General features: G+C 35.3%; 1 protein-coding gene across 4 annotated transcripts in view; it reads right to left on the bottom strand.

Moving 5' to 3' along the window:
* The window catches only part of HTT (huntingtin), a 211,461-nt gene that overhangs the window by 117,427 nt on the left and 70,366 nt on the right, over positions 1–23,668 (bottom strand). For all 4 annotated transcript variants that reach the window (XM_027836315.1, XM_027836318.1, XM_027836316.1 and 1 more), the window contains 10 exons: positions 22,634–22,697; positions 21,639–21,739; positions 15,111–15,257; positions 11,870–11,990; positions 10,803–10,879; positions 8,854–9,005; positions 6,896–7,098; positions 3,395–3,521; positions 1,784–1,911; positions 169–279 (listed from right to left, as the gene is read on the bottom strand). In XM_027836315.1, coding sequence (XP_027692116.1) covers positions 169–279; positions 1,784–1,911; positions 3,395–3,521; positions 6,896–7,098; positions 8,854–9,005; positions 10,803–10,879; positions 11,870–11,990; positions 15,111–15,257; positions 21,639–21,739; positions 22,634–22,697 — 1,231 coding nt within the window. The remainder of the gene's footprint in view (positions 1–168; positions 280–1,783; positions 1,912–3,394; positions 3,522–6,895; positions 7,099–8,853; positions 9,006–10,802; positions 10,880–11,869; positions 11,991–15,110; positions 15,258–21,638; positions 21,740–22,633; positions 22,698–23,668) is intronic.

Raw genomic sequence — 23,668 nt, 5'->3', positions numbered from 1 at the left:
ACAGGAGGAATACCTGTTTTCTCCATTTCATTTTTTTCTAATTTTTTACTCATCTGGAAGGCTGAATTTGTTATGAGAAACCTTTGAAAACATCAACTATAGTGTTATGAGTATTTCAACAGAACAATTTGAAATAAGCTATGGTTTATTAAGAAATTAACTACATACCTTGCCAATATCCTGCAGGGTTGCTAGTTCAAGAATCTGTGAAAGGACATCCAAGGCAGCCCGAAGAAACCCCCCAAACTTTTCATTGCTATTCTGAAGATCCAATGTAACCTTAGAAGGTAGGGATAAAGTACTATTATTTATAGGGAAATAGTAAGACTAACAAGCAACATGGCATCAGGAAGATCTAGATTCACATTTCACCGCTGACACATTCAGGCTACGTGGCCTCAGGCAACTTACTTAACCTCTCAGTGCTCTAGGCCACTATGTAAGGCATTAAGTTGCAGAGAAAGTGCTAACCTGCATGCTTTGGTAGTGGGAGTTTTCTATGCCAGTGACAGCACAGATCCAGTCCTTATCCCCTAATATTCAAGGCCTTCTTTCAATGCCTCAAAAAAGAGACCTGAAGCTCTTTATGTGACCCTGAACAAAGCACATCACCATTCTGGCCTGAGATTCATCTGTTACTTGAAAAATTAAGTCGTCAGAACAGGAGATCAAATGATATCATATGATCCTATCTATGCTCTCCTAAAGGTCAGAAAACTCTTAAATAATAAAGCTGAGGATAAAATCCATGTCTTCCCATTTTAAGCCCAATGCTTAGATATGATACATGACTTTACCTTCCCATACATAGTTGCCACATCTCTGCAGTAAAAGTTTTTGATAAAGTTTCTTAAATATTAAGGGGGATAATACAGGAATGGCATTGTTTTAAAGAGGCTGTGCCCACTTCCCCTTTTTTTTTTCCTTTTTTTTTTTTTTTACAAAGAAAGACTCTTATAAATGGGCCCTAAGCAACACTCTCTAAGCAGCTTGACAAAAGTTGTAATTGATACAAAAATGTAGCCAATACTTTCTGATCCCTATAATCAATCACTAACAACTTGCAAGAAGTTTAGACATGCTAGGTCTTGGCTGAAACTTCTTTTTATTCACTATTGCTTCTATAAGGCTTTTTTCCCTTTTTCTTTTTAAAAATCCCATCATTTTCAAAACTGCCAAGTTAAGACTTCAAAGGATTTTGCATTCAGGGTATAAAGCAAATCTCACTGTTAATCAGTTACAGGGTCCAATCTGTTTTTATCCTTTTAAAATGACAACAGGCATAAATGTTTTAAAAAAAAGTGACAATTTTATATCAAGTAAGAGTTAATAAAGCTCTGAGAGAATAACTTATGATGTTAATGAAAAGATTTTAGGACAGCTACTTAGGCATTCAAAAGACTTTTCCACTTATCTCCCAGTTATCAGAAAACTGATCTCTAGATAAGTTACTATTTTTACATTTGTAACATAGTGATCCTAAGATCACTGGGCTTATAGTCAGATGAGCTATATTCTAATCCTAGTATCAGTTATCGAACCTTGGACAAGTCACCACATGTCTGCACCTCACTTTCTTAACTGGTAAAACTGATTAGTAATATTTGTTCTATCCATCTCACAAGACTGTTAGAAATAAGCTTTGTAAAACCTAAAGCACTATTAAAATTGAAGTTATTATTACCATATTATTCTAGGATTTCCCTGCATAAATAAAACCGAATACAATAGAGTTCTCATATTTTGAATTACAAACAACCAGAAAGAAAGCTATGCACTATACCTTATAGTTAGCATGAGTAGCTTTTAGAACATCATACAACTTGAGATAAGAAGGAAGATGATAGAAACTTCCCAATGATGATGATTTACTTGTTATAGCAGGTCCAGAGGGATCAGAAGACCTAGAAGCTATTAAAAATAATGCAGAATAAAGCAAAGCACAAGTATAGAGTGAAATCAAACATAAAGCCTTTATTTTAACTTGCTGAATAAACACAAATGGTTACCAGACCTTTTTGGAAAGCCAGCCCTTTAGGAAGGTAAAGGCTGAGTTCCTGAAGCTTTTGCCAGCAAAATCCATGCTGGGAAGGCTTCCGAGTGCTACATAATGGGTCTTTTTTCTAAAGATCAATCTAGCTGAGCATAGGAAGGCTTGTCTCTAGAGGTATGTGGATGAACTGTTATAGCCTCAGCAACTCATAAAATCATTAGCCAAGACAGAAAGGGGTAATGATCAGCATCAGAATGAGTAATACACACACACCAATGAAATCAAATACCAATGAAATAATAATTAAACTAAAGAACTAAGGAATAAAACAAGGGACACAAAAACATACATTGCCATCTAAAATTAATTTGAAAGATTAGACTTTGGACTCCACATTTCATATTATGACAAATTTATTAGGTGCTTATGGTGTGCAACACCATGTGGTAGACACCATAATTTAATTTTAGAAAACATTAACTTAAAAAAAATGGCTAATTGTAAGCCTGAAATAAATTATGAATGGAATAAATAAGGTAGCTTTCCAAAACACAATCAAATTCTATATTCTAAGACTGAGCTGTATAATCAGGCAATCATATAAAGATTTCTCTGTGTCTATGAATACACACAATTTTTCCTGACTCACTAATCCTTTGCACAACTAGGCCACAGGGCTTTGATGATGCCTCAGTGTCTTGCAAATGAAATTGCTGCTGTATTATTTATATTATTATTTATTTTATTTATACATGATTATATAAGAGAGGCAGTGAGATAGTGCAATGGTCCTAGAATCAATAGAGTCAATAGTCCTAGAGTTAGAAAGACTTGAGTTCAAATCAGACCTCAGACACTAGCTGTGTATGACGCTGGGCAAGTCACTTAACCTCGTTTCCCTCTATTTCCTCAACTGTAAAATGAGAATAACAGTATCCACCTCCCAGGGTGCTGTAAGGACCAAATGAGATAGTATTTGTAAAGTGTTTACCATAGTACCTAGCACTATAGCATTATTAGATGCTATATGAATACTAATTATCATTATTATTACTAAACATAAAGTTGAACTACACAGAAATATACACTCAGGTAGACAGTTTTCTCCAAGATAACATTCAATTTTCATAGAGAAAATCCTAATGAATAATGGGAAACAGTGCTAAAATTGACATGAGATTTACTTAGAGTCCTAGTAGATTGACTAACGAGCCCTTTAAAAAATACTGTCGATATTTCCCGAAAACACAGTCATAAGAATTCCTAATTTGAATGCTATTTAAAATTTCAATTTCCACATTTTAAGTTTCTACATCAAAAATTACTATAATGAGTAACTTAAAATTTTACAAGTCATATGTTGCCACCAAATACCCTCTTCCCCAAAACCGTTCTCCATACCTGGACTAGCTTCATTGCCTTTTTTGGGACTCAGTGGTACAGAGGTCGGCTCTCCTGGTTCTTTTTCTTTTCCTTTACGACGGATTGGACTTAGAGAAGGTGGGTTGGTTAGAGAGGGTAAAGCTGCCTAGAACAGAAAAACAAAAATATTATGGCAACGTTATAATCTGTAACCAAGCATTAAAAAGTTTTCAAAATCTTAGCATTTATTTCCCAAAAGCCCATACCGAAGGACAACTTAAAATTTATTTTTTAAAAATCACAATCTTTCCACGGAGTATACTGGGAAACATTGACCAAAGAATAATCACAGAAACTAATGAGAGGAAGAAAACAATTCTCATTCACAAATATAAAAATAACATAACTGGACTTATTTCTCTATTGTTCAAGTGCAGAGGTTCTTAAACTTTTTGTATCTTGAACCTCTTTGGCTTTCTGGTAAAGTCATTCAATGGTGAAGAAAGTTCCATTATCAAAGTAATGTTTTTAAATGGATAACACAAAAAACACAGGATTACACAGGGAATCAAGTTAGTAAAAATAGAAGATGAAAATTCCCCCTCCCCCCAATTCTTTAAGTTTTATAAGTTCTCAAATGCCTTGAAATCTATCCATGGAACCTTTGGGAGTCTGTGGACCTCAGGTTTAGGATAACCCCCTAAAAAAGGCCTTACAGGTACAAAAATATTTACAGCAGCTGTTTTTATAGTGGCAAAGAACTAGAAACTGAAGTGGGGGAGGGGCATTCATTAATTGGGAAATGGCTGACAAACTACGGTACATGAATGTGATGGAATGCTATTATTCTGAAGAAATTTTTAAAGAAATGGTTTCAGAGAAATTTGGGAAGATTTCTATGAACTGATGCAAACTAAAGTGAGTAGAAACAGAACAATTTATACCAAAACACCTTTGTATAAGTGAACAATTTTGAAAGTCTTACAAACTCTGATCAACTCAATGATCAGCAATGACTCCAGAGGCCCAATGATAAAGAATTTTACCTACCCATCTACTGATAAAGAGGTGAAAGACCAAACATGCAGAATAAGAAACACATTTTGGGATACAGTCAGTACATCCATATTGACTTGCAAGAGGGTCTCGGCAGGAGCACACTGAGCAAGAAAAAGCTGTGCACCAGGGCAAGAGGAGGTCTCAGAACTATTACTGGATCACAGATGCAGAGGCAACAGAGGAAGAGATCTCTAACTAGAGCTGGCAGTACAAGCAGCAGTGGCAGGCTCAAACCCCAGGAACGGAAGAGGATATCAATTCCAACTTACAGCAGAGGAATAACCAGGGCAAGAATACTAGGAAAGAGGTGAACTTGTAGTAGCCATACACTTTAAAAAAAGAAAAAAAAAGGGAGATAGAGAGAGAAAGAGAGAGAGAGTCTAGACACCCTATTTCAAGAAATCTTGAAAGAAAGCTGTCCAGATCGCTTAGAATGAGAGGACAAAGTACAAATACAATCCATTGGTCATCTCCTGAAAGATACTCCAAATGAAAAGTCCTAGAACCATTAAAGCCAAAATGCAGAGCATCCAGTTCAAAGAAAAACACTGCAGGCATCCAGAAAGAAAGAATTAAATACTATTGTCTTGTAAGAAATGATGAAGGGGATGATTTCAGAGAAACCGGGGAAGACTTCTATGAATTGATGCAGAGTGGAATATACAGAACCAGATGAACAATTTATACAATGAAGTTGTATATTCTGATAAGAATACTGACCAACTGCAATTAATAAAGATAATATTTATCCAACACCTACTATGTACACTGCATTAAGCACTTAGGAATATTATCTCATTGGATCCTCACAACAACCCTGGGAGGTAGGTACTATTATTATCCCATTTTACAGATGAGGAAATTGGGGCAAACAGAGGTTAAGAGACTTGCCAAAAGTGACAAACCTAGCAAATATCTGAGGCTGGACTGGAACTAAGCTATTCCTGACTCCAGACCCAATGCTCCATCCACTGTACCACCCACTTGCTGAAACATGCTACCTACCTCCAGGCAGAAGAGGAAAAAGACTTAAAGTGGAAAATGAGCCGTGTATATTTCTATGCAGATGCATGTACACCCCTTTTGGAACAATGAAAAAATTTGATTTGCTTGACCGTACACGTTCATAACACGGAATTTGTTTTTCTTTCTATCTGAATGGGGGTGATGGTGGAGGAGACAGAAGGTAGATTTTTGCTGATTGAAAAAAACTAAATTAAATTTTTAAAAATGCAAAAAAAACCCAAAACCCTCACTTAATACAATCTGGGAGAAATCAATCTCTAGTCTGGGGAAGGAAAATTTTCTAGATGCATAGATCTTCACTTTCAATTAGTTCCTAAAACATAAATAGTATAGATAATTAGAGATATTATCAATAGCATTATGATAAATCTTAGTTCTGAATGCATGAGACTATATTTACAGAACAAAGTGAAATCTGACCATTTAAACGGTTAATAAGATAAAAAAAATGTGTGACATTCAGAAAGTCATTTCAACATCCTGGTTCTCAGTTTTCTTGTCTCTCCTATAAGGAGTTTGGATGAGAAGTTTCTGAGGCCTTTTCTGGCTCTAGTTCTATGAACCTGTGTATTGACCCACATTACCTCTATACCAGGACTGTTACAAAGAGAGCACTTTGCAAATGAAAAAGCCTCAAATATACAGAAGCCATTTTAAATAAGAATCACGGGTCAAAAGGAAGAGATAGAGGAAACTATCTCCCTCAGTCTCTTGGATGTAGGGACAGACCCTGAGTATTGAAAACAGTGTGAATGTGATTTTTTTTGATATGTTGTTAATTTTGCTGAATTTACTTTTTTTCTTCTTTGTTATGAGGAATGGATCAATGATAGAGATTGGGAAAAGGGAAATTTAGATGATGTAAAAACAAAATATATCAACTGAAAATTTATTTTTAAAAATTATGGGTATTTTTTTCTCTTGGTAGTGACATAGAGGTCTATAGATACAGAATGTTGATGATGTTTTTTAAACTCAGTTGCTAAGGCAGTCATGCTTAAAAATTTTTATTTGTTACAGAGAAAGATCTGAAGGGGAGAAGAAAAGATGTATACAGGGAAATGGCCATAGTATTAAATAGAAGAGTCATCGATAAAATTTAAAAATAAAAAGTAATATTAGAGAGGGCTCTTAAATTTAGCACTTTATCAACTTAATTTCTGATTCAGTATATTTAAAATAGGATCAAAGATCTACAGCTGTAAGGAACCTTAAAGTTCACGTGTCGTCCAAATACCTTGTTTAACCTATAAGGAAACTGAGGACCAGAGAGGCAAAGTGACTAATCCAAGACCACATACATAGTAAGTGGCAAATCTGGGATTTGAACTGATTTCAAACCCTCAATTTTTTCCACTGTTCAACAGCAGGACAGAAGGAACAAATCATGTTGTAGCTGGAAAACAATTAAGTCTTTACAAAATGTTATTGTGTTTGCCACTACAAGAAATATACCTTTATTGCTGGCCCAGGAGTAACATCATCCAACACATGAGCACAGATGTTAATGGCTTTCAGCAAATGACAAAAGAGCTGTTCCACCATTGTAACCAACAATCGGTCTCCCAAAGCTGGCCACGGTTCCTCTTGTTTAATGGTTCCGGGACTGGTTTCATCTTCCGTAGTCCATGGGCTTTTCAGAGATTTGGGGGCACTAGCTGCAAGCACATGAACATTGTTATTTCACAAATAAAATTCATGTTTGTTGTAGAATTTAAAGAAGAATTTGAATACATATTCATTCACTTGACTGGAGGGCAGGGACAGGATTCCCAGACATTTATTTAAGGAGAGGCCTAGCACTGTTTTTCTCTCCATTTCCCACCAGCTACACTGCTTCTTGGACTTCTCTGGAACTCTCCAATGTGTCTTTCTTCCTCAGGAAACTCATCATCGGGAAATGTCACTGAGCTGCAAGATTGAATATGCTTGGTCCTCCCCTTTCATTATTACTCTTTGCCCCTCTGATGGGAGCCTATGACTGGAGGGCAGGACCAAAGGCTCCAGGGCTTCTGCTTAAGGAGGGGACTCAGTGCTTTTTTTTATCCCCATCTCTTGCCAGCTACATTACTTTGGGACTCCCATGGAACTCTCCATCATGACCTTGTACCAGGTATCTCCCTGCCCTTCCCCACCCCCTTGCTTTTCAACTTCCCTTGGGGCACTGACTTCTTCTGTTAGATTGTAAGCTCCTTGAGGGCAGAGACTGTCTGTTTTCATCTGTATTTGTATCCCCAACACTGAGCATGGTGCCTGGCACATAGCAGGCACTTAATCTTCACAAATGTTTACTGACTAACAGTCATTACTAAACATTCATTATGTGCAACTAGTATTGATCACTGGAAGAGATACAAAGACAATTAAGATATGATCTCTTCCCTGATGAAACTTAAAATCTAGCTATTTGATGATTTGGTGATTCAGTACATGCCAAATATAGAACACTATACAATAAATAGATAGCAATTATACAATACCAATAGAGAAGAAGAGAATAAGGTAACAACATAAAACACAAAATGCTATGGGAGATAAAAGGAAAGAAAAAGTTTCTACCAGGGGCAGGTGGGGATCAAAGAAGGTTTTCTGTAGGAAATAGCACTTAAACTGGATCATGAAGGACAGGGAAGATTTCAAAATGCAGAGATGAAGATAGTGGAAGAGGGAAAAAGATTCCGGGTTTAGGAACCAGTGTGAGCCAAAGCACTGACGTGGGAAAGCATAGCATGTTTATAGAGAAGAGTAAATAATTCAATTTGGCTAGAACCTAAGACAAGTAGAGTGTAGTAGGAAGAAGTCAATCTGGAAATGTATGGAAAACTGCCAATTGTGTAGTCTTGAATACAAGGCTACTTAAATTTTTGTAGTAGTTTTTAAAAATTATTATTATTGTTCATACATGTGAGTCTACCAGTTAAGGAGCTTCTGGGAAGAAAATTCTCACTATCAATCAAGATAGGTACCTGTTCTGTAGGCAATCCGAGAGAGCTATCACACAGCCAATATACATACATACATATATATATATATATCTATCTATCTATCTCAGAGGATGGACTTGAACCCACGTTTTCCTGACTCTCAATTCAGCCTCCTAGCCACTATTCTACATTGAAGTGCCTACTTGAGGTTAAATGAGTAGAAAAAAGGAAACAGGGTCAACTTAAAACTACCCCTGCAGAATGGTTGCTATAACATATACAAACATATAAATAAGCTTCATAGAGATTAGAAATAAGCTTGAATTCTTCACTAAGGGAGCGGCTTATTCTAGCATGACCTCATAACTACTTTCTTTTATTCACAAAACACCCTGAAAGCAAAAAAAAAAAAACAAACCCACAAACAACAGATAAAATTACTCTGGAGAAATTTGACTGAGATGACTGCCTGGTTTCATTGTACAGTACCTGCAAGCAAATTCCCAGCTAAAACTATTGCATCTTGATGTGCTGACAGATCCAGGGGGAACCAGGCTGAGGACAACAGGGTGAGGATTGTTGTAGCCATTCCAACTGTACAGCTCTTCCTAGACTCATGTGACGGACTCAGGAGAGGAAACCTGAAAGCACAAATTACATAGCATCACACAACAGTATCTTCTAAAGCAGATAGCATTTCCTTTTCTTTTTTTTTTCTTTTTTTTTTTTTGGTTAGGCAATGGGGTTAAGTGACTTGCCCAGGGTCACACAGCTAGTAAGTGTTATATGTCTGAGGCCGAATTTGAACTCAGGTACTCCTGAATCTAGGTCCAGTGCTCTATCCACTGCACCATCTAGCTGCCCCTCCTTTTCTTTTCAAAACAGAGAAACTCACTATATATTTTTACATTTGTAAAAGGGGAAAACATGGGCATTAAATATTCCTATAAACACAGCACCACAATAAAATATTTAAAAATAAAAGATCAAATTTAATTCAAAACAGAGATACTACCTTTATTTTTATGGAAGATACTCTACCTTTTATCTTGCTACCAATTTTTAAGTTACCACATTTTAATGACACTTGAAATTGACCCTTGAAATAAAACAATTATTTTAACTAAATGAAGTCAAGTTTAATAACAAAGCAATTGGTCATTTCATGTAAAATCTAAAACAGGTGAGAAAATACATTCCTACAAACATGAAACAGCATAACACGGAGATTTATATTTCAGTAAGCAGAATACATAACTACAATAATTAAGCATGTTTTCTGAAACATTTCCTCACACAAAAGTACTCCCTGAACAAAGTGAATTGATACAAAAGGAATGCTAACTACTAAAAACTATAAAAAGTTTAAATGATCTTGAAGCTATTAGGTACCTAGAGTGAAGGAAATCAACTGTTAAATATATGACTAATAGAGTTGAAGTATTTCCTACATTAGGCATCTAAAACTAAATAATGCTTATTATCCTAACTCAGATTTAATATCAGCTTAAAACACTCTTAATTTGCATGCATGATAATATATATTCCCCCAATAATGTCTCTTTGTAGCTTGGGACATAGCCTTTAAGACATGGTTCAGAAATTCAAGCCTAAATTCTGATAAGAACAGCTAGGTTAAAAATATTTCATTCAAGTACAAGATGACAAGAGAATGTACTTGTCATCCAAAGAAGGCCTAGCTAAGTGCAAGGTTGGCCACTGGGTCATTCATTTTGAGGGGGGGGCCCCACTTTCAAAGGTGTAAGGGTATATGATTTGCAGCAGCAAGAATATCCGAACCAACAAAAGAATGGATTATGACAGTATTATGGTTTACATTGGGTAGAACTGTTTCACTTAGAAAAGTCCACACAATAGAGAGAAACGATTCCCCAAATTCAACCTGTAAATCACACTTTCAAGTTCATGAAATGATAAACCTGAGAATCATACATGAGAAGCGCATACACCCACACCGAATAACCTCATATTCTAAAATAAACAGAAATTTAAAATACCTTTAAAATTTACCAAGTACGTGACTATTATACTCATCTTAAAGATGAGAAAACTGGTTGGGACTCAGAGAAGTTAACTGGCCTCCCCACGGTCACAGAGCAGTTAAGTATCAGAGCCAGTATTTGAACCCAGGTCTTCTGACTCTAAGACCACTGCCCTTTGACACATATAATATATGCCTCAAGTCTATCCCAAATTAAGTACTCAATAGTCATTGATCTTCGATTTAACTGCATCTTTGCCAAAAGTCTACCTAGCTGGTTTTCAACAGTTCATTTCAGACAGGTGGATTTTTTAAAATTTCAAATGGCTTACAGACTTAACAGCCAACAAACTATGGACCCTAATATCTAAGTTAACAACTACTGCTTTGGTAAGCATAAAATCTAGTAGCCTATAGAATGAAGGAAGAAACATACCCACAATGCCATCCTAGACTCCAAACGCAGACTGGAAAGGCAGTAGAAAGAAGACACAAAGCTTCACAACAGCCAAACTGAAAAACAAGGGGAAAAATGTGTCTATCAGATACTTGGTCAGAGAATTATAATCACAAAATAAGAAATGAACTTTTCTTTCACTTTTTCTTCACAAAAATTAAAGAAACATGAAGAATGCCTATCATCAAGAATTATTTTCTGTCTTAATATGTGTACTTATTTTGAAAGTAGAAGCTGATCAACTATTTTTCTTCTTTCTTTCTTTCTTTTTTTTTTTTTGGTGAGGCAATTGGGGTTAAGTGACTTGCCCGAGTGTCTGAGACTGGATTTGAACTCAGGTCCTCCTGACTCCAAGGTCAGAGCTCTATCTACTGCGCCACCTAGCTGCCCCTTAACAGAACTATTTTTCAAAATGAACAGTCAATTATCATCCAAGTAAATAGATACAAATGATGGTACACATGAAGCAAAACCATGCCATATTACTAATGCTGGAAAAAAATGTTTCTTAACTTGTTTGCAAAACTATATACCTAATTGCCAATGAAAAACAGTTTAACAAAATAATACTAGCTTGAAATGGTATGCCATTTGAATTTTCAAGGGTCCCATTTAGTCTTCATAGAAACTCTGAGAAGGAGCATGAACAAATGGCAGCTTTATTACAGTGCACTGGACAATATATGTGGAGTCAGAAAAGCCGTGCTTGCAGCATAGCCTGGCCACTCACTAACTGTGCTACCTGAAGCAAATGACTTCACCCCTAGACACTTCAGTTATCTCATCCAAAAAATGGAGCCCTTACCCTCAATTATTGAACCTAAACAGAGACCAAATTTGTCAAGAATATACTTAATAGCTGGGTGACCCTGGGCAAGTCACTTAACCCCATTGCCTAGCCAAAAAAAGAATGTACTTAAGCAGAGTAGGTCAATATGAACTTGAAAATAAGCTGTGACATCAACAAATTAACAGTAAATAGTGGCCTCTACAAGATGCTACAAATTACATTAACATATTATGGTTGAATAAAGAAAAATACTTACTGTAAGTGCCCGTGTAGTTGATGTTGTCAGTGCATGGGAAACTGCTGCAATAACTCTAGAAAGGTTATTTTCCATTGTCACATCAGTTATGTTTGGTAGTAAGTTGTAGCCTCTGTATATTCTAACAAATAAAAAACCAAAATGAATATATGCTTATAAGTTAAAATTATAAATGCATTCTGAAAATGGAATTTATGACTCAGGAATACTGGTGGATCCTATTAGTCTATATCGCAAATGGTTAATTTACCTACAAAAATATTTGAACAGCTACATGGTATCAGGACTGCAATGTCATAGCAGGCATCTAATGTCCCTTGTTACAAAGCAGTCAGCTAAGTTGCAAACATACCGGCAAAGTTCACAATTACAATAAATACATAATAGGGGCAGCTAGGAGGCGCAGTGGATACAGCACCAGCCCTAAAGTCAGGAGGACCTGAGTTTAAATACAGCCTCAGACCAAACACTTGATACCTACTAGCTGTGTGACCCTGGGCAAGTCACTTAACCCCAATTGCCTAAAAAAAACCAAAACAAACAAACAACCAAAAAAAAAATAGATTTGAATTTTTTTTCTTACTTTCACATGCAAATTACACTTAGAAGGCTTTACAGCCTTCCTCTCATTCAGCCCTCACAACCTTATGACGACAGGGTAAATATTATCATCCACATTTTACAGATGAAGGATATGACCTGCTAAACATCGGACAGTTAAGGAAGGTCAAGTTTTTTTAAAAAAATAACACCATCACCTGATAATCCAAGTTTAATTACACACAAGTATTTGGCAGCTTCACTTTATAATCTGATATTTAAGGAGAACAATTATATTCTAAACCTGTCAAACAGTTCTATTTGAAAATCATAAATACTTTAACATTTCATTTCTGATTTCACAAGAGTACTCATCCAGTATCTTTAATAGATGTTTTCTTCTGACAAGAAGATACTATTTAAGAAAAACAAGTTGTAAAAAATGAGAAAATACAACTGACTTCAAAGAAAGTTATTGTTAAGAAAAATGTTATGATGGCAAAGAATTTTTTGTACAAGTTTTTTAACTTAGTCTTTTAAATAAGAATAGAAGACATTTAAAAATAAAGCCTGTCACTCCATTTGACAATGGTTTTATTCAATTAAGAGAGAAATACAAGTAATTGCTTAAGTATGCAAGTCATTTACTAGTCATTTTTAAAAAAAAAAAAAAAACCTATCACTTGGTAGCAGGCCATCATGTTAGAGAAATAAAATATAGCTTTTAAAAGGCAGATGTTTAAAAAGTAACACACTCCCTCTTGCAAGTCTTTCTTTGAAAAAAATCAAGCTTTTGAACAGAAATATGAAACTTCATAAAAAACATCACTCTGCAATCTTAAATTATAGCTTCACCCCAGGTGCATCTGCACAAGAAGCTAAGAACAAAGTGGACACAAGAAAAAGAAGCTTCAGAAGTGTACAAGGGCCTCAGACTCTGAAGCCCAGTAAAGCACTGGACTTCAAGGGAAAGTCAAAAAGACTGCCAATAACTAGAAGCCCTGGATGTATCTTTTGGCCACATGAGCTCTAAATCTGAGTCCTCTTTCCTTTTGAATCTGCACATATTTCCAGGAGACTGTGTCCCAGACCTTTAAGGAAATGTCACTGAACTTCAATCCTTGCTATATACTACTTTCAGCAAATATACCTCTGAAAAAACTAACTGAATTAACTGGTTAATACATCTGTTTGAAATTTTGGATAACTGCTGACTTTTCAAGCAAAACCGCAAAATCCTACTAGGCCTATCCTCTAAATAATATCATATTCTCTGTCCTCTAAATAAATAAATATGATGCTGAATAATGATGAAAACATCTACACTACTGGTGCCAAAGGACCAATGGCAAATAGGCAAAATGCTACAGACTCTTTTGCCAATGAGTACAAAGAAACTAGACCCAAGAAGGAAACAGGAATAGAGGACATTTTGTGGGAAAGCTCAGTACAAGACAGAATGATAAATTTGGGAAACAGGTAATAATGATGTATTCCCATAACCTATCTAGTACAAATCACAAACATTTAGAAGTAAAAAAAATATATATCATGGTCACTCTAAGAGGCAATGGGATGCCCAGAAATGATAATATACTTTGAAGTCACAAAGCCTAAGGTTCAAATCTCAACTCTAATATTACCTGGGTAATTTTGGGTAAGCCATTAACCTCTCAGGGTCTCAGTTTCTTCACCTGTAAAATGAGGAAGCTAAACTACATGGCTTGTAAGGGCCCTTACCAGCTCTAAACTGGTGCTAAAAATAATAGTAATAATAGCTTATATTTATATATCACTTTAAGGTTTATAAAATTCCTTCTTTACATGTTATTTCGGTTCAGTCTCACAACTCTGTGAGGTAGGTGCTATTATCATCCCATTTCATACGTGAGGAAAATGAGACCAAGAGGTTAAAATGATTTGTTCTAGGTCACATAGCCAGTAAGCATCTGAGGAAGGATTCAAATTCTTATCTTCCTGACTCCAAATTCAGAACTCTATCCACTATACCACCTAGTTGCCTCTATGATACAAAACATAAAATCTATGAGTTATGACTACCATTCCAAAGGAGTTATGGGGACTTTTTTTTTGGTCAAATGACATGATTTTATATTTGGAAGGAACCTTGGAAGTCATCTAATCTAAACTCTAACCTACCCTGATCAGTAACCATTTATACAACATCCCCAAGTGGTTATCCAGCCTCTATTTCAAGATCCCCAGAGATTTTAAATTCATCAGTTCCAGAGTCATCCAGTTCCACTCTAGGATAACTCAAATAGTTACAAAGGGCTTCAAATACAGAGAATTTAACTGCTAATGGGGCAATGGACTCCAAGAAAGGTAAAAATTTTACTAATTTAACCATGCAGAGGCTTCATAAGAAGACTCAAAAAAAGTAGCTCACATTTACATAATGCATTATAGCTTAATGCAAGTATTAATATCACTATTTTATAAGTGATGAAACAAAGATTCAAAGAAGTAAGAAGCATGCTCAAAACCACAAAAGAGTCACTGAGCTATAAAGCAGGACACAAGCCCCAGTTATCAGACTCCAAATCTGGTACTCTTTTCATGCTGCCGATCAAATCAAAGTCTTTCTCTTCCAAAAATTATCTTTATTTAAAAAGTTTTAAACATAATCATCCAGTAAGAGTTGGCAGACCATAGACAAAACAAATGTCAAATACCGTACCTTGTGATGGTGCTGACTGAAAAGTGGGAGGGAGGCTGAGTCTCATGCATTAGAAGTTTCAGGTAGACACTGCTTTGGTCCCTTGCTACAGCCACAACTGGATCAGTCTGTCCTTGGTCACAATTATAAAACAGCTTTGGAATAAGCCTTGAATACAATAAGGAAATAAAAATTCATGAAAACAACAAAACCATTTATTAAATAAAATATGCATTAATAAGACCACCTCTGAACTCATGCATACAAATTTGACAATGAGTTTCAAGATTTTGTTCACCAACAGACTTCTTAAGCAGACTGAAAATATAAAAACAAATCAAGGTTGTCACAAGTGACAATAATATATTTTATAAAAACTGGCTGGGCTTCCTAAATCAATGGGCATCCACTACATTTCCAGTACTTTGTTACACAAATAAAGTGCTGCTCTAAATATTTTGGTATATATCAAATGTTTCTTTTGACCAGTGACATCCTTGGGACCTATGCCTAGCAGTAGAATCTCTGGGTCAAAGGATATGGATACTGTCATGAATTTATTTCCATATTTCCAAATTGTTTTCCACAGCTCTACCAATAAAGTATTCATGTGTCTATCTTTCCATACCTTTTCCAACTCTATTGCTATCATTTGATAACTCTACTAATTTTCTGGGTATGAGGTAAAGCCACAAGGTTATTTAGATTTACATTACTTTTATAGAGGGCAGCAAGGTGGTATGGTAGATAGATCTCTCGGCCTAGAGTTAGGAGGACCTGAGTTCAAATCCAGTCTGAGATACTTACTAGCTATGTGACCCAGGGCAAGTTACTGAACCTCTGTTTGTCTCAGTTTCCCCATCCATAAAACAGGGATAATAATGGAACCTACCTCTCAGGGTATTATGAAGATCAAATGAGATAATAATTGTACAATTATGGTACAAATTGTACAAAGTGCTTAACACATTGCCTGGCACAGTACAGGCATTATATTTATATTAGGTACTATTATTATCATCATTAGTGATGTGGAGAATTCTTTCGTATCATTGTTAATATTTTGAAATTCTTTGGGGAACTGTTTGTTCATATCCTTCAGTCACCATTGGAGAATGGTTTTGGATCTTAAAGTTTTCTGTTAGGGATGTGTGTGGGGGTGGGTAGGAGTGTCTTATCCTAAAAATATGATTAAAAGATTTTTTTCCCCAGTCAGCTATATCCATTATCACAGATATACTACTAGTACTTGGACAAACATTTTTCAATCTCGTGTAATCAAAATGACCTATTTCATATTTTGCAGTCACCTCTAGCCCACTTGTGGACTTTTGGTTAAGAATTCATCTAAACCTACTCACAGATGTAAAATGCAAATGATTTGCTTTTCTTGTGTTTTTCTGTAGTATGATCTTCAATATTCAGGTCGTATATCCACTTTAAATTTATTATTGGTCTCTACAATATATGTGTGTGTGTACACATATATTTACATTTATACTTATATATATTCATCTCACCCATTAAGCTCTCTAGAAGTAGAAATTACTTTGTCCTCTGCACTTATATCATCATCACCTAGTACAGTGCCTAATATGTAGCAGGTGCTTAATAAATACTTGTTGATTAATGAATGTAATGGAATGTTATCTTGCAATAGAAAATAATGAACACGATGAGAACAGAGAAATATGGAAAGACTTACAGTACTGACACAAAGTGAAAATGTCAACAACTACACAAGTGGTAACAGCACCAAAAACAACTGAAACTTGAGAAAACAAAAATATCACTTTTTGTAAATGAGAATAATGGTTTACAGAGACAACTAATTCTAAAGAGTCAACTAAAAAATTATGTGCAACAATTAACAACTTTAACAGAGTGGCAGAATATAAAATAAACCCACATAAATCATCAGCATTCTTGTATGTTACAAACAAAACCAAGGTGGAAGAGATAGAAATTCCATTTAAAATAACAACAGACTGTATAAAATACCTAGGAGTCTAGCTATTAAGATGCATTATAGACATTATAGAAATACAATTAAAAAATTCTTTCCACAGACAAAGAGAGATCTAAATAGCTGAAGAAATACTGCTTGTTTGTGAGCAGGCCAAACCCATAACAAAAAAGACACTGTTACCTAAATGAACTTATTCAATGCCATCAAAGGATTACTTTTTAGAGCTAGAAAAAAATAATAACAATGTCACCTGGAAAAACAAAAAGTCAGGCATTTCAAAGAAAATGTTTTTTTAAAAAGTGGGAAAGAGGGGGCAGCTAGGTGGCGCAGTGGATACAGCACCGGCCCTGAAGTCAGGAGGACCTGAGTTCAAATCTGGCCTCAGACCAAACACTTGACATATACTAGCTGTGTGACCTTGGGCATGTCACTTAACCCCAACTGCTTTAAAAAAAAAAGTGGGAAAGAAGATGCCTTACCAGATCTCAAACTATACTACAAAGTCATACCACCAAAACTACTTTGTAGTAGTAGTTTAAAAATAGAAAGTCCTATTGATGAAACAAGTCAGGGGTAGGGAACCTACGCCTTGAGGTCACATGTGGCCCTCTAGGTCCTCAAATGCAGCCCTTTGATTTGCTCTGTTAAGTTTGGATTCAGTCAAAGAATCACACTTGAGGACCTAGAGAGCCACATGTGGCTTCCAGGTCACAGGTTGCCCACCTCTGGTTTAGGTTCACGATATACAGAAGCAAATAAGTATAGTAGCCAAGTGTTTGAAAAACCCACAGATCTCAGATGTTGGGGCAAGAGAGCAGTATTCAACAAAAATTGCTTGGAAAACTAGAAAGCAAACTGGTAGAAACGATGCATTGACCAAGATCTCATACCACTTATTAAGACTGTCAACATGACTTAAAGGGTGACATCATAAACAAATTACAGGAGGAAGGAAAAAATTACCTGTCAGATTTACAGAAAGGAGAAGAGCTCATGACCAAACAAGGGATAGAGAAGACAGCAGAAGGCAAAATGGACAATTTTGATCACAGACAATTAAAAGGTTTTTGCACACACACAAAAAAATTTGCAGCAGCATCATTCTCCCGTCAATAAATGGTCAAAGGATATAAGTAGGCAGTTTTTAGAAAAAGAAATCCAAAGCTATCAAGAGCTATACTAAAATATGTTCCAAATAACTAATAATTAGAGAAATACAAACTAAAACAACACCAAGGATCTGCCTCAAACACTTCAGATTGGCAAAGTTGACAAAAACAGAAAATGACAGATGTCAGAAAGGCTAAAGGAAAATAAGTATACTGTTGATGGAGTTGAGAACTGGACTAGTTATCCTGGAAAGCAATTTGATGCGAGAATTATGTCTATATTCCAAAGGGATCAAAGAAAGAGGAAAAGGATGCACATTTAAAAAAATACTTATGTTAGCTATTTGTGTAGTGGCAAAGAACTGAAAACTGATGGAGTACACATTGATTGGGGAATGAATGAACAAATTATGATACATAAATGTGATGGAATACTATTGTGCAGTATAAAATGATGAAGTTGATAGATCAGAGAAACCTGATTAGACTTGTATAAATTAATGCAGAGTAAGATGAGCAGAACCAGGAGAACAATTTATACAGTAACAACAGTACTAGAAAGACAACTTTTGAAAGACATAAAAACTAACCAAAGCACTGACCAGCCATGTTTAAAAATAACTCACGACACATCCTACCGACCTCATAACAGAGAGGTGATAGACTGAGAGCACAGCTTGAAGTGTGTGTATGTGTGTGTGTGTGTGTGTGTGTGTGTGTGTGTGTGTGTATTTGGATATGGCCAATTCAGGAATTTGTTTTGCTCGATTATAGATGTTTGCTGCAAGTGTTTTGTTGTGGGTTTTTTTTCTTTTTCAAATGGGGAAAGGGAAGGAGAGGAGAGAAGATACACTTTCATTAACTGAAAAAATAAAGGTTCGAAAAAAAAACAATATTATGAAATTATAAAGAGCAAGCCTGGCCCAAAAGAACAGATGCTCCTTTACAGAGGTAAAGATCATGAAATTTTTTCATTGTGTTGATCAATTAAACTCAATTTTTTTTCTTCTTTTTTAAAAAATTCTTTGTTATAAAGGATGGCTCACTGGGAAGGGGATAGTTAAGGAGAAATCTAGACGATATAAAACAAAAGACATCAGCAAAGATACATATTTTTTAAAAAGGTAATGGTACTTAAGGAAGAAAAGAACAAATAAATGAATGATGCTTATCACCTAGCTACATAAGTGGCAGTTTCTTCCTATACATTGTTAGTAAAAGCAAGGCACTTGTGACAGGTTTTCAATCCCCTCCGGTCCACCCATCATAGCAATACTGGAATAATTTTTCTTAAACATAGATCTGGTTACTATTCTGCTCAAAAAACTTCAGCATCTCCAACTGCCTACCAAAGCTCTGACAGTCAAAAACATCTACAACCTAACAAAAAACTATTCTTTAAATTTTATTTCATGTTGCTCCCCTTCACAAACCCTATACTACAATCCAACCAAACTAAGCTACCCTCCATCCACTCATACATGTTCTGTAATCAAGTTCCATGCCTTGATTATATTATTCCTTTAACCCAGGGGTTCTTAACCTAGGTTCAACTAACTTGTTTTTCAAATCTGTTGATAACTGTACTTCAATATAAATGGCTTCTCTTATAATCCTACATATTTTATTTCTGCAGTTAAAAACATATTCTGAAGAGAGGTCTACTGGTTTCAGCAGACTGCCAAAAGGGTTCACGACACAAAAATGGTTAAGAACCCCTGTTTTAAACTGAAAATACTTCCCTCCTTTTCTTCGCTTGTTGAATTTCTACCATTTAAAAGTACAATAAAAATATCATGACATCTACAAAGTCTTCTTCATCTCAAGTAACTCACTGTTCAGGAGTCATACAGCACTTCCTTTGAGGTGTGTAATGCACACATGCAAAACTGCAGATGACAGTAGGTTCTCCTATTAAATCTTTTACCTCCCCTACCACTGAGCACAGCAGTCTGAACTCAGTCTAGACATTGTTTTTTGCTGTGGAGCTGGGACTTCATTAGTGTAAGGAGCTTCCTTCTGTAGAAATTCCTTCCACAGATGAAGATCAACAACATGTTGGCAACTTAAAATTTTACAGGGTTTGTTCAGATCCCTGATCACCCATCAATCAGATAGTTTCTCATGGCTTTTTATATATCGTGTAACATCCTAAAATTACCTAACACAGTCATATCTTAAAAAATAAAAATATCCTCCTATTGGTTCTAATTCTTCTTACAACATGACTAATGTGAATATATGTTTAATAGGAATGTATATGTAGAGCCTATATCAGACTGTATCCCATCTTGGGGAGGGAGGTGGGGAATGAGGGAGAAAAATTTAAAACTCAAAAGCTTATGGAAATGATTGTTGAAAACTAAAAATAAATTAAAAATAATTAAAAATAATAAAAAAATTTTAAAAATAAATAAATGAAAGTTTTTAAGATGCACTATAAATGCAAATGTACTATAAGTGCAAATAAAAATGTGTGGTATATACAAAACAATGTGCCAGAAACAGGAAAATAATGAAAGTCTTGATATCAAAGAGCTAGCAATATAATAGGCAGGATATAGCATCTAGAAAAAGAAATATGTTAAAAGAGAGAAACATAAAGAAAAAGGAAGAATTCAAACAAAATTCTTGAGGAAAACTATAAAAGAATGAGGTCATATTCAGTTGAGGGATCTGGGAAAAGAGCATGGAGAACACGGCACACTAAATAGCTTTGAAGGAAGAGAAAGCTATTAACAGGCAAAGATTAAGAAAGAGTAGTTCAAGGCATGAAGAACAGTCCTCCCACCCCCACTCCACAATGTATGAAGACAGGAAAAGATCAGACAAGATGATTTAGAAAACAGTAATCCAATTTTACTGGAAGAAAGTACAAAAGGGGAGTAATATGGGATCAAGTTACAAAAGCAGGCTGAAACAGACAATGTAGGGCCTTGGCTAAGGCTAAGGAGTGTGGATATATTTTCCTCTAGAAAATAGGGAGCCATTGAGGGTTTTTGAGCAAAGGAGTGACATTGTTCAAAGCTGTGCACTGAAAAGATAGTTTTGGAAGTTGTTAATATGATGGATTAGAGAAAGATAAGACTTGGGACAACTAGGTGGTGCAGTGGATAGAGCACTAGCCCTGCAATAAGGAGGACCTGAGTTCAAATCTGGCTTCGGACACTTGACACTTACTAGCTATGTGACCCTGGGCAAGTCACTTAACCTCATTGCCTAGCCAAAAAAAAAGACACAGAATGAGAAAGATAAGACTGGGCACACATTACCAACAAAGGAAGCAAATGAGTTCTTAAAATATATTACTAATAATTACTTGAGATGCTGGCTAAATCACTATCTAAATTAGATGGATTAGTAGTTCAGCCCAAAGAAAAGCCTATATATGGTCCACAGATGATCATCTGTTCCCCTGAATTGAACGTTTAAATTCGTTTTGATTATGACTCACATCTTTGAAGCTCATACCTTATTAATGAAGATGCAGCAACATGCCTCACCCGGGGATCTTCATCTCCAAGTAAGTAGATGACAACATTATTGAGCACTCGATCCTGCAATTTTAAAAGCTTTAGGGAAAGAATGAGAAAGATTAAGTAATAATCATACTTCACAGTTATGGAGTATCTTCAAGATTTACAAAGTATGCTTCTCATAACAATCTGGAAGAAAAAAAAAAAAACAGCTCCTAGATCCTGAGGTTTCTGAAATTCCAGGGGACAACTGATTTATTGGTTCACATAAATCTAAACAAAGGACAGGCAAAATGCTTAACATTTTAACACATTTTAAAAGAAGCATGATATGAGAGTAAGTAATACTACCAAGATTCAGTTAAGTTTCCTGTGTACAATGTTATTGTTATTACTGGACAACCGGCTGGCAAGGTCATAAGACTGTTTCACGACATACAGTGAGATGAGTTGTTTTGTTGGTTTTTTTTGTCACATATTAATGAAGTTACTATTAAACCAAATTAGTTAAAGCAACATTATTCAGGCCAATATGTATTACCACGCAAAAAATCACTGTGATAAGCTATGAATTCATGATATAATAATACTAGTATAGCTATCACTCATATGTAGAATTTAAGGTTTATAAAACGTTTTATATGTTACTTCATGGTACCCTCACAACAACCCTGTGGAGTAGGTGGGTAGGTGGTACTACCCCCATTTTAACAGAGGAAACTAAGGTTGAAAGAGGCTAATGACTTTTCCAAGGTCACATAGCTAGTAAGTGTTTGAAAATCCAAACTCAGGTCTTCTTGACTACAAACTCAGTGCTCTATGCTCTACACCTTCTAGATATCAAACAGTTTCAGCAATGAAAATAAGATTACACTCTTCAAATAAAACCAAATAATGTGGACTCAAAGAATTTAAACACTCGTGATAAACCATCTGATTCCAATTCTTGTAAAATGAAAAATCTACCATCTCAGAAAGTAGTCTGCTTACCCCAGTATAATGATGAGATCCCTTGTGTAAATGGTCTGCTTTTGCCTCCAAAAAGCTGACTAACCTTAAAAGGGAAACAATAACACATAGAAGACTCAACAATTAAACTATTGCAGACAGCAACTCAAAATGACAAAAATACTCCTTGTTTTCAAAAACTAACTCAGAATTAGAATTGTAAGAGACATCAGAGGTTATCAATTCCAACCAATGGCCAAAGAGTATCCAGCCTAAATTTGAAGACCTGTAGTAAGAGATAACTCTTTTTTTTAACCCACTTACTTCTAAAAGAATCCATTTCTCTTACAAAGAGCTCGAATTCATAGGAAGTTAATTCCTTATATCAAATTGCTTCCACAATCCCAGAAGGAATGTAGCACCACTCACTTAATCTCTTTGGAACAGTTCAAAAATACATACACAATATTCTAAAATCTTATCAAAACTGGACAAAAGAACAGAACTTGGTAAATACTTTTCTTTCTCAAGAGAAAAGAAATTTCTTGAGGGAATTTTTTTATAAATATAAGAATTTTTTATAAATATATTTTTATAAATATAAATATAAGAACACAGCATTAAATCTAATTAAATGAATAAAAAGAAAAAATTTCATACAAGGAAAAATGGGCAAACAAAATTAGGGTTTTTTCCTTTTCCTGTAAGAAATTTAAATTTTTAGGGTTATGAAAAGTCAACTGAGTACACCTACTTTTGCTCAAAAAAAAAATTTCTAGGCAAAACTTGAAAATCTCCTTTAAAGAAAGTCATAATTTATGGCAAAGATGATAAAGATGGAACAGTCAATGTTGGATGGATTGCAGGAAGGTAGGCACCCTAGCACATTGCTGATGAAGCTGTGAATCAGTACAACTATTTTAGAAACCAATTTGTAATTATGAAAATGAAGTGTTTTAATATCCATACCTTTCAATCCAGAGATTATATTACTAGGTTTATACACTACAGACCAAAAAAAAGTCCTCACATAAACCAAAATATTTATGGTAGCACTTTTTGTGAAAGCAACTAGAA

The sequence above is a fragment of the Vombatus ursinus genome, unplaced genomic scaffold (assembly GCF_900497805.2).
Source record: "Vombatus ursinus unplaced genomic scaffold, bare-nosed wombat genome assembly UNPS02014818.1, whole genome shotgun sequence".
NCBI lineage: Eukaryota > Metazoa > Chordata > Mammalia > Diprotodontia > Vombatidae > Vombatus > Vombatus ursinus.
The sequence above is the reverse complement of the archived record's forward strand: the minus strand, read 5'-3'. Positions and strand labels throughout refer to the sequence as shown.